General features: G+C 38.0%; 1 protein-coding gene across 1 annotated transcript in view; it reads left to right on the top strand.

The window, feature by feature from the left end:
- The window catches only part of LOC112572999 (gamma-tubulin complex component 6-like), a 32,491-nt gene that overhangs the window by 6,354 nt on the left and 13,868 nt on the right, over positions 1 to 12,269 (top strand). The window contains exons 8-20 of the mRNA XM_025253031.1: positions 423 to 465; positions 651 to 793; positions 3,100 to 3,307; positions 4,479 to 4,774; positions 5,161 to 5,227; positions 5,487 to 5,596; positions 6,667 to 6,758; positions 7,156 to 7,295; positions 7,556 to 7,698; positions 9,271 to 9,362; positions 9,718 to 9,806; positions 10,541 to 10,656; positions 11,628 to 11,796. Of these exons, the coding sequence (XP_025108816.1) occupies positions 423 to 465; positions 651 to 793; positions 3,100 to 3,307; positions 4,479 to 4,774; positions 5,161 to 5,227; positions 5,487 to 5,596; positions 6,667 to 6,758; positions 7,156 to 7,295; positions 7,556 to 7,698; positions 9,271 to 9,362; positions 9,718 to 9,806; positions 10,541 to 10,656; positions 11,628 to 11,796 (1,708 nt within the window). The remainder of the gene's footprint in view (positions 1 to 422; positions 466 to 650; positions 794 to 3,099; positions 3,308 to 4,478; positions 4,775 to 5,160; positions 5,228 to 5,486; positions 5,597 to 6,666; positions 6,759 to 7,155; positions 7,296 to 7,555; positions 7,699 to 9,270; positions 9,363 to 9,717; positions 9,807 to 10,540; positions 10,657 to 11,627; positions 11,797 to 12,269) is intronic.

Genomic DNA, 12,269 nt, shown 5'->3' with positions numbered 1-12,269 from the left:
TAAAAGGAACTATTATGACTATTGTAAGTGAAATTCATGTCAAAACATGCTGCATGCCCAATATATGTACACTTGAACATTTTATGATTATGAAAAATAAAGGAAAGAAAGTGAGTTATGTTAATTAACTATAAGATCATCATGCAGTCTATGTAATCATTTTTCTTTCTTTCTTTGTGATAATCTTTTGCTTTTAATATTTAGATATTTAGTGAGGGAGAACAATCTTAAAATAGTCACAACTTACAGCTGTGATATCTACCACCACCATTGCAATCTTTGCTTTTTCTCCTATTTTTATTTGTTTAGCCTGTGAAGGAGTAGTGTTCTGATAGAAGTAAGAGAACATTGTAAGGGCACAGTGAACCAGTCCTGTCACATCTCAGGTTAAGTGAACTAACTCACAAGATTTATGCTTTCAGTTTACCAGAAATCACCATTCCCAAGGTTAGGTCTCTGAGTGAGGTGAGCCTTTCAAAATTTCATTGGTTAGAAAATACAAAGAACTAGAGAGAGAGATGGCACCTAACCTTTACCTGACCTTGCCTTCTCTTTGTTGAGGAAGACTTTGTTTACTGTTTGTACTCTTGTTAGAGTATTCTGGCTACGCCATGTATTTATTTATATGTGTATTTTTTTTTTCTTTTCAGCTGTCTGAAGATGAAGGATTTATCACAACAGAAGCTTCTTCATCTGCTGCAAGCCCAGTAGATGGGTGGATAGAAGAAGATATATGGGAAGAAGCTTTGCATACTGTTCCGAATCAGCATTATGTGTGGGAACGCATTGGATGGTAATTTTTTACATTTTTTGTTGGCTGGTATTTAAATTTGGCTGCTGTTACCTATTATCTTCAAGGATCATTAAATAATTTAGGTTTAAAAAAAAAAATTCCCAAGTGAATTTGATCGATGTGACCAAGTTTAGTTCGTTACTTTCCAGTCTAAAAAAATAATCTTCATTTTTTAGGCACAAGCCTTGAACTTGAACGTTCGTGCCTGTACACAGAAGTTAGAAATGTAATGTCACTGTGGTTCAGCTACTGAACAGCTCTAATTATGTTGCCAAGTCGACAGCCAGTGAGATAGATTGGAGTTCATGTTAATTACACAAGATGTCAGTGTTGTATACGGAGCAATACAGTACAATATACCCTGTTACACATATTGAACTGTGAGAGTGAGTGATGTCCCTTCTTCTAACTGGCTAAAGGGGATTAGCTCTCTATTGCTTTTTGTCTTTTCCTTTTAATCTGAGTTGAAGCTTTTTGTGCGATATTGATCTGTGCATCTTTAATGCAGTCCTGGATTTAATTCCTGGATATTCCTGGATTTAATTTTGTGCCTCTGCCACTTTTCTTCTTTTCTACATTTTATTTCTACTGCCACATCAGCACCATCTTGCATTAACTGACATTTTAGATCTGTGCAGCAGCAGTGTCAGCTTCAGATTCCTTTTCTGTGGTTGCTCCAGAAAGTTTGATGTTTGAGCTGTCACAGCAAGCTTTGTGCACAGTAAATGCAGGTCTGAAACTAGTCTGTGACCGTTAGTGTGATGCTGTAACAAGAGTTGTCATTATGGAACTTTAATTCTGTCTGCAAAAGTTTAGTCACACCACCAAAAAGCTTCCATAAAAAACATCTTAATAACTCTCAACTACTTTTTAAAGCAAAATTTTTATTCTCTTACCGAAGATTTCATGCAATGGCAAGGATACAGACCGCATATGTACTGATGGCGTTATTTAACATGAGTGGCTAAACTACATGGAATTGAAATAATCTTATTGTTTTTTTTAAAGATCAGTATTCATTATTAATGTCTTTCTGTGGTTTTTGTTTTTTTTTAATATAATGCACTTTGAGCTTGCCTTTGACGGTGGTGTAAAGTGCTATATAAATTAACTTTATTATTATTATTTTTTTAATTACACTTTACCCTGACTGTTGCTTTCTCCACGTTTTTCCCTTTACATTCTTTTATGTTCCTGGCAATGTTCAGTGTGCATGTGTGTATGTGTGCCTGATTATAATGCTTTTCTTTGCTATATGGCAAAGTGTTAAAATATGCTATATTTGCTATACAGTGATACCTCGGTTCTCGAACGCCTTGACTTTCGACCAAATCGGTATTCGACCAGGAAATTCGAGAAAATTTTGTCTTGGAATCCGAACAAATATTTGGAACTCGAACATCCGAACGTCCGAGATAAGCCGAGTTGAGCCGAATGGCGTTCATTCTGCCCAGCGCGCCTTGCTTGCGTCATCAGTGTGAGTGCAGAGAGAGAGAGAGTCACGTTTTTGTGGAGAGAGTCACGCTTTGTGTGTACTGTACTGTATTGCAAATTACTGATAAAGTGGTAGCAAATAGAGCAGTTAACATTTTTAATGACAATGTTATGTCCACTTTCCGCAAAATTTTGCAAAGGAGAAAAAAACAGCAAACAATTGACAAATTCTTCCGTAAAGAAATCAGACAAGCAACTGCAGAGCAAGATTCTGATTCTCCTCAGCAAAAGATACAGAGAACAGAAACACTCGAAAAGCAGTTACCCTCTGTTTTTATTGAAGAGGACTCCCCTTCAAAACAATAACCATCCCCCTTCCCTCCACATTCATTCCTCCTGCCCATAAAGTTTGGTACAGGTACAGTAAATGAAACACAATTTACTGTACTGTACAGTACATTTTATTTTTTTGTTTTGTTTTAATAAATACCACTTTTATTTCTTATTTCTTGTTGACTCGTGTTTTCTACATATTATATACAAATTAGGCCAGTAAATAGGCATTTTCTGGGGCTTGGAACGAATTAATCCAGTTTCCATTATTTCCTATGAGTTTCATTGCTTCGGTTCTCGAACAATTTGGTTCTCGACCGTCCTCCCGGAACAAATTATGTTCGAGAACCGAGGTATCACTGTATTACCTATTTCGCTTTGTATCTTGTAAAGTGGGTTGAGCTTGCCTCTGTGAAGGAAAACACACCATATAAATTCCATTATTATTACTATTGCAATATGATAACTATTGTCTTATGAGACTTGGGATTGTAAGTTCAGAAATCCTTGCTTTTGAACACAAAATCTCTATGCTTCAGTGAGCCAGTAATAACAGAAAGGCACTACCTGACGGAAGCAGGCCCTAAAGCCGTGGATGAACTGACTCGTTTCCAAAAGTTGAATGAATATCTTCTGGATCCAAGCTGCATCTCACCTCTTCCCAGAGAGATTTCAGCTTCACAGCTGGTTAAGGATGTCATTTACCTTTTAATTGGAGTACCCTCCCTTAGCTTCCCATACTCACAGGTACAGATTTCTAGATTTCACTGTGATCTATTCTAGGAGTATCTAGCATGTAATACTTCAGTGTGGATATCTATTGTGTAAGAGAATCATTGCAGCTAATGACTGTGGAGTGGACATGAGACTTGATACTGAAGTACAGTCTTAATAAAATAGCTTATCTTGTCTTAAACAGTCATCAGAAGATCTATGGTTGGAAATTAACCAAAAAAAACCCATGTGGTATTTAGAAAAGGAAGGTATTTATCAGAAAATGAAAACTGGTATATTGACTTCAGGTATTTAGGTCATATTATGACTACAAAGTTATTGTTTGTGACTGCACTCTATCAAACTGTTTAAGAAGGAAAAGAAAGAGTAGCTCAGTTGTCGAAGACTAGTATGTTCTTACTGTTTAATACCCAGATCACACCTAAGCTGTTATATATTTTTCTAAAGTCTAAGTCTTGACAACTTTTAGTAACAAATAAGTCCACTTGCACATGAAAGGTTTATTTTGCATAAACATTAAAACCCCCAACCAATTGATATACAATGAGAGTGGGTGCTATCCCCTATACATAAACAGCACTATACAAGCTATAAAATGCTGGCTAAACGAAACCTCATGATGAAGTCTTCCAAAGCAAGCAAATAAGATATGCAGTTTAAAAACATGGTTTACAGCTTTGAACGTAGGCATATTTATAGGAACAAAGATTCTAGGGCTTTCATCTTGCTGTTCAAATAACAACTACAAAGAAAAATTTGTTAAAAAATAAACAAAATACTACAGTGATAGGTATTTAGCTTATAGTAGGTTTTAAAAAGATAGCTTTCCACCCCATCATTGTAATAGTTGCCTTGACAAAGGAACACAAATGTGGAGCTGATTCAAGTGTAGAAATAGCATCTAATAGCATTTCAGTGGGTTAAAGGATAAACAGAGCTGTTTCCAGTTGTTAGAGCAGCAGCAGAAGGCACACATATTTCAATAGCCAGGTAACTCAGCTGTGGAGTTGGAACCTGACTGCAGAGGGCTGGCCAAGGTAAAGCAGTAAGGTAAAGGCACCATTGTCACAAAAGCTGCCTGCAAGCTAAATGAGGAATCTAACACCTCATTTCCCTACAGGCGTAAAGCCATGGGACTACACGTTTTTTGTAAACATCATATTTTTCTGCTATTTGGCTGCAGGAAACTGGTAGCTTCACCATATGTCCTGGAATTTTCACCACCGGTATCAGTCCTGATGCTTTCCACAGCTTTGTGGGGGATTTTGTTGACTGTGGTACAATGCACCAGAACTTGGTTGTGTTTTCTGCTCCTCAAAAGATGGACTCACTGTACACAAATGGCCTTGTACTGCAAGCATTTGCAGGAGGAGTCAGGGCAGTGCTGCAACACTACAGGGCTGCTGTGCTCGCAATTCCAAGGGATACTACTCTCCTAGGTCTGCGGATGCATTGTCACCGAGTCATGCAACAGATAAAGTGAGGACCTGTCTTATGCATTTATAAGAAAATGTTAGTAGTGTGCCTTCCTTTGTGTAGAGGAGATTGAAACTATGTCCACTTTTGTGTATAAGAGAATGCTAGTGTGCCCACTTTTTTAATTCAACTGTTAGCATGCCTGTTTTTGGTGAGTGTGTATATATTTACACACATGAGTGGATATATGCTTGCCATTGTGTATAAGGTGTTAATTTGCATGTCAGCAACATAAAGCAAATTGCATAATGCATTATTTTCATAAGAGAAGTCTAGTCAACTCTATTTAAATACTTTTTTTATTCTTGCTTCATTGGAATCAAACTTTAAAGAAACAAAACTTTTTATGGTCATTTCAAAATGTTTTAAAATCTACATCTGCCTTTCAGATTTCTCTCTGATCTCTGCCACTGTGCTGATAAGGGATATAATCTTGCTGAAGCCTCTTTCCCAGTGGTCAGTAACAGCCTTTTATTTTTGCCTTTACCTTCTTTGATGACAAGTCATCCAAATTCTGTAGCCTACAAGGGCAACTCTAATTAAGAAAGAACTTTGTTCTGTATGCTTGCTTTGTTTTATTCATAGTCATTTGGCTCCCTTTACCATTGATAACGATTTTGTAATGTAATATTTGGTCAGATCAGAAACAGATGAAGGTGTGTGAAGGTAAAAGAATAAAAGAATAAATCTTGTAATCTTGTCTCACCTGTTGCAGGGTGTTCCTTTGATTACATACCTGTATGAGCAGACCTTGGCAGCACTCAACACTGACAACTACCTGTTAATGCTGTCCTTGCTTCGCACAACCTGCCAGCCATTCACTTTGTGAGTTTTGAGTAGTCTGGAAATGCATGAATAATCTGCTGCAGCTGTGAATACTCTTGCCTCTCAGTGTAGTGTGGCAGCTCAAGGCAATTAGTCTGAGGTCCAGTTTCACCTTTACTGGGTGCTAAATAAGTGACTTATCATTCTCTATTTCGTTACCAGATGAACTGACTCTGCTTTTTCTGTATTTGATTTTATTCTTTGTTAGTGCTGTTGTTTATTCTTTTACTGTTCATTTGTTATTTGTTTCTTCTCTGTCCCTCATATGCTGTCTGTGTTTCATTCTTGTTCTTAGGCGCTAAGAGCATGCTTCTTAAGATTTTGAGTATGTGCTTTACAAATTTTGCATTTATTATTATTACAGTCGGACCTCGATAAATCAAACTCAAAGGGACCTGAGAAAAAATTCGACTTACGGAGTTTTCGAGTTAGGGAAAATGGTGTAATAGGCGCTGGTATTTGGCCGGGAACTAACAATTAATTCGATATAGGGAGGTTTTCGACTTAGGGAAGGTCGAGGTCCGACTGTACTACTAGTATTAGGAAATCAAGGGCTACAACTGCTCCTTAACCAAATGAATTATTGCCCCTGATATGATTAGCTGCCCAGGCTATTAGAAGCCGTACTGAACCCAGATGCATCCATCCTAGACCACTATAAAAAGCGATGCAAAAGAGCTCAGAAGTTTTTTTTTATTTGGTCCACTAGCTAAGCTACGTGCACTGTCACCATGCTCTTTAGCCTTCCTGTCTACAGATTACATGCTTGCACTTGTCAGCTCTTCACATGGGCTGTCTGATTTTACCTCTAGAACAAACTGAAGAAAGAGATGGAGGATTCTCGTTAATGCTGCCATCAAGCAAATCCTCTGTTAATTCTCACTTGCTTGGCCTGCTGTGCTTCTCCTGTCTGTTACATTCATGTAGAATGGTCAGAGGCTCATGCTCGGCAGTTGAGCAAGAACCTGTTGAGGCAAGAGAAACTCTTCTATCCTGGCTGAATTTTCCTGCACATTTTTATTTTGTAATTTACGGTACTTTGTTGACATTATGTTTTTGTTATGTGTCAGATTCATTCAGGACTGGGTCTTTCATGGGACATTCCGTGACATTTATAGTGAATTTATGATCCAGATGAACATGGACTATTTGGAGGCTAGAGGTAAAATGTGTGTCTGCTTTCATCCTCATTTAATTTTGTATCTTTGTCTACTTCTCACTTAAATGAGGTGTTATTTAAAACTGTGTAAATATTTTTTTGGCAGCCTAAACCTTACATAGTATTAGAACTGCCTAAAGTTGGCTTTTTATGAATTTGTATGCATGTGCACATCATGCATGGTCATGCATGTGTACTCAATCATCCAAATACATACATGATAATGAAATGTTTATTGAGTAGGCTTACAGAAGAAAGAGAGTGGTCAATGGTCAATAAAATTTAGCCACTGTGCTTAAGGTTGGCATTAATGGCCATGTGCAACTTGCTACTAAAGGTCAGATAGCATCTGGTAGACAATATCAGTCCCCACAAACTTCCATGTACACTTGGTCCGTAGATGAGACCTATTGGGAAAGGGGCTACACACTACTTGTTGACGAAAGCACGCCTGCCATGCCTCCTTTTCTGTCAGACCTAGCTCTGAATATTTTCCACAGTGGCAAGGCACTCAACCTTCTCCGTATGTGTAATCCAAAGGTTAGTGTTTTTATTATATGTCAGCTGCATGATATGAAGTTAACATTCTTAACGGTGCTTGCTGATTTCTCTTTGATCATGTATGTCAAAAGGAATATTAATTTTTTTGGTAGATCTTCACTGGTTTGGTTGTGTTTAGAAAAGCATGTTGTACACAACTTTACTCTTGAATGCTTTTTTTCCCTCCATTTTGCTCTTTTGAGTAACTCTACAATCACATTCCTGGTACTCACTAAAACTGTTTTTCCCTCTTGATCTAGCACTTCCTGTGCCGCGTCAGTGATAGTGACATTCCTCAGGTGTCTATTTCTTACTTGCGAGATGACCTGGATACTGTTGAAAAGCAGTGTCGTATGTATGCCAGTCGCATGCGAGAGGTGGCACAGCAGGTCTCTTTGACACGGTAGGTCCTTTTTATTGTCTTTTTAATCAAAATTGCTGTAAATAATAGTTTTTAGGGGTCTGGTAGGCTTCAGACTGAAAAGATTTCCATCTAACAGTGTTAAACACTGGAACACAGTTGGTTGAAACACTGGAACACAGTTGGTTGATGACAACAGAGAACACTTTGTGCAAATATGAGGCAATTAGTTTGTGTGTGTGAGCAGAAATAGCATACTGGCAAAATCTTAACTTGAAGTAAATCTTTACATTCCTTTACATAGAAAATAGGGGTTGGCATATCTTTGTTTTAATAATAATAATTGAATTTGTAAAGCGCATTTTCCCATGTAGAGGCAAGCTTAATGTCTGTGCATGAAAGACTTTGAAAGGAACCAACAGTCAATCACACAGTAAAGGAATCAACAGTCAACCACACAGCAAAGGAACACAATTGTTAGCAAACAGATGTGGCAAACTTAAGTAAAGTTTATGGATAAAGATGAACTAAAGAATGAACAGAAGAATTTGCTTGATTGTGAAAAATATTTTTTAAAGAGGGAAGTCTTGAGACTGGATTTGATATTTTTGAATTGAGAAATCAAAGAGTAAGGGCAAAGAATTCTAAATCGTGGGTCCAGAGAAGAAAATTTTTCTCATCTGATACATGGAACAGACATTAGGGCAACTTGAAGAGACCAACTCAAGTGATAAAGCATCAGTAGCTCAGACAGGTATGCAGGGGCAAGGCCATAAAGACAATGGTAGCATGGGATGACGATCTTCAAATAAATTCATGTATGAACTGGCAGCCACTAGAATGGCCTGTTTGTTGTCTGGAAGAGGATGTGAATGGCATTATTCTGAGATCAGCAAGTCGAGAATTATAATCCAAGTAGGACAACGGCATGGAAGTGACATATCTGCTGTTTTTTGTGTGGTGGTGCAGACCTGCTGGAGCTTAAAATTGAGACCAGAGGCTACAACTGTGTATCATAAGCAATGTGATGCTGCGGGCCCAGAGGGTGAATGGTGGGATCAAGGGATTGGTTGTACACAGTGAATAAAAGAAGCTTGAGAACAGAGTATTGAGGCACTTGTACTTTAGAGCAGTGGTTTTCAAAGTATTTTGGACCACAGACCACTTTACTAAAGTAAAAAATATGGTGGATCACCAAGCCCTAAAAATCACTCTTTACCGTGAATTTCATATTTAATTTGCCTTATTTGATTCATTACAATTTAAAACTAAATGTACTTTTGTGACAGTAGTATAGTAATAAGTTTACATAAAATTACATATTTTGCAAAGTACACATACAAATTAAAAATAAGGAAGTGCACTGCATTACTAGTCCCAGGTTGTAAAGGAAAATATGGTCATCCAAGTGGTCACTGACAATCTTCAGTTTAGAGGCATCAGCTCAGAAGGTGGCGAGAAGGCAGGCCAAGCTGTGGGAGGTCAGCCTGTTTAGTTGGCAATCAAGAGGTGATACAGCTTGACTTCTTTAGTCATCAAAGGCTATAGTATTAACGAATATTTCATTAAACCATATTTGCTTTAACCTACTTTCTTTGTTTACAAATGATTCAGGGCTGAACAGCAGCGCCGAGCTCACATTGCCAAAAAGGAGCTATTGGAGACTGCTCGTCACATGGCAGCCAATGAGATTAGCAGACTTCAAGGTGAAGTTGTTTGTTTACCATCAATAACATACACAGCACCACACACAGTCTCTCTCTCACTGACTCATTTCATTTACTCAGTCACAGGTGTGTAGAAGTAGCTAAGAGACATCTTTTAAAAACCAGCAGAACATTGCATGATGATATGATGATTACTTCAGTGTCAAAAGGCAATATGTTAAGTACTGAAAGGGCTGTTTCAGAAAATTCTTGACTCATGTAGAATCAAGAAACAGTCACTGTCATCCACAGATTGTCAAATTGAGCACATTATGAGCTCAAGATATGGAAAAACGTAGAGGGCATGTGATGAACAGGTGTTGTCTTTGTGGTAAAGATGGCATGTGTTGGGCAGGTGTTTTGCGTGAGAGGAGGAAGGTAGATGATGCCAAGAAAAGGGTGGAATTTCAGCGACTCAAAGAACAGATGAATGCTGATTTACAGGTATTTCAAAACTTAGTTGCTAAAGTGCTGCAGTCGAGCATAAGTTCAGTATAGTTATGCCAGTGCCTGAGCATATGTCAGTTTAGTTTCAGAACTGTATAGTTGATGACAAGTGTGTTGAATGACTAGAGAGTAATCGTATCATGATGGGTTTTTTTTTTTTAAACAAAGATCAGTCCTTTCTTTTGTTTGTTTTGAAGTTATTTAGCATGTTTTAATGATCATTATTTACACTTTGGTTATTATCTCCAACTGTTTTTTATGATTACTTGTCACCTATATATTTAATTATTTTTGTGTGGAGAAAAACATTTAGGAAATAAACCCTGGGTGGCAGGCTTTAAGTTGCAGATCCTGACAATCTGGGTATGCGCAGAGTAGGGAGTGTAAGCTTGTAGAATGGGACTGATTGTTTTGTCTGCACAGTCATTCAACTGATTTCTCCTTCAGCTTCGGGGCTGTTCATTAACAAAAGAATATGCCGACCAAAGCGTTGTCAAGATTACCTTTCTTAACCTTTCCTTTGTTGTACAGTCCTTAAGTGGTTTATTCTTTTAGGACATGTAAGATGAAATGTAAAGTACTACAAATTGACAAGGAAAGAATGTAACATGCAGTTTTATAGTCACATAGAAAGAATGAAAGGCGTTGTTGTAAAGACAAAATGAAACATGCAGTGTTTTAAAGTCACAAGATGAAAATGAAACATGTTAGAAGTGATTGTTTGTTGATAGAGACGAGCAGATGAACTGGCTCAAGAAAAGGCAAATGATAAAGAGTACATGGCACGAGTTATGCGTGATGAAGATGCTTTTACAGAGGAGGAGATAAAACTTGAGCAGGAGGCCAGGTAATATGCTTTTTCTTATAGACCAGAAACATTGATCAAGTAAAATCTTTATATCATAGACCAGAAAACACTGGTTTGGTAAAATTACCCACATAGCCGACTGCCAGACACTGGCATTCTTGTAAGGTAAGGGTGGGGAACCTTGTTTTCCTCCAAGGGCCATTTTGAAATTTATAACATCATTTGCAGGTCATACATTATCTTCTTATAAATAAGCCTGTTTCTCTACAGTGTGTTCAAACTTTTGCAACATGTTCAATCCAAGCCTGGCACTGGTCTTCTTTGATTCACCACAATTTTTTGTAATTATGTGCGAGAAAAACAAACTCATAAAAGCCCAAACAAGTTTTTGCCAGTCAAAGCTTTTTCATGTTTTCCTCCTTTGGAAATCCATAAAAGGATTAGGTTGGACACTTTTAGGCCTGAATTGTACAGTGAGGTACACAGCAACGTCGATGGTGGTTTATTTTAGTTGTATGAGCTAATATGGTTAAAGAATGCTACACCTATCAATAGCCAATATGAAACTGGAAGTAGTCTACTATCGGCTTGGGGGGAAGGTCACATGCATGCGTAATTCTCCAAAATCATCCATATAGGCTGCAGGCAGCCAATTAGAAACATTCATATCTGTCCTGTCATGTACTTGTATAAGTCCTGTTTATCTTGTAATGGACGTTCCTTGATTGTCCCTTAAATGTTTTTAATTATTATTATTCACTTAATATAATTGTTGCTATAATTATAGATTTACTAAAATCTGCAGTTTCCTTGTTGGGCTGGATCAAATGATTTCATGGTTCATATACTGTCTGTGGGCTGGATGTTACCCTCTCAAGGTATCCTGCTGACTGCAAACCTATCAGTCCATTCTTTATCCATTTGTCTGTTGGTCTGCCTGTTAGTTATTTACCTATTACATATGCAGCTGAAAATGCAAAACAAACTGGAATTGGTTTGTTTGTCCTCAGGGATGAACTGATCAAGTACTACGCTGAGTTAGGTGAAGAAGCCACAAGGAGGGAGCGACATGCTTTGTGGAAGATTCAGCGTGCAAGATTAGATTTGGCTCGACAAAAGCTTCTTGAGGAGGATCAGAAACAATGGCAGTTGGAGATGGAGGAATATAAGCAGGCACAGGTGAGAACCATATGAGGGTCGTTCAAAAAGTTCTAAGCCTCATTCAGAAGGAATTGCAGAAGCAAGATAGTTTTTCACAATTTTTCTATATTTTAGTCCCCCTTGACATCAGTGCACTTTGTCCAACGATGCTCAAGCATTGCAATCCCATCACGGAAGAAGGTGGTGTCCTGATCCTCCAAAAACTTCTCCACAGCACATATGACCTCATCATTGTTTCCAAAATGGTGACCAAGTAGGTGGGATTTGAGTTTAGGAAACAGATAAGTGTCAGATGGAGCTAAGTCTGGTGAGTAAGTGGGATAGGATAGCAATTCAAAGCCACAGTTGGCTGCTTCAGCTACTGCAACCTGACAGTGAACGGGTGCATTAGCTGGAGCAAGAACACACCTGTCCTCAACTTCCCTCTGCGTTTCAACTCGACTGCTTCCTTCAGTTTTGTTGATTCTTATGCATAGTGCTGTTTATTAATA

The sequence above is a fragment of the Pomacea canaliculata genome, linkage group LG9 (assembly GCF_003073045.1).
Source record: "Pomacea canaliculata isolate SZHN2017 linkage group LG9, ASM307304v1, whole genome shotgun sequence".
Taxonomy (NCBI): Eukaryota; Metazoa; Mollusca; class Gastropoda; order Architaenioglossa; family Ampullariidae; genus Pomacea; species Pomacea canaliculata.
Note: the sequence above shows the minus strand (reverse complement) of the source record. Positions and strands in the feature narration are given on the sequence as shown.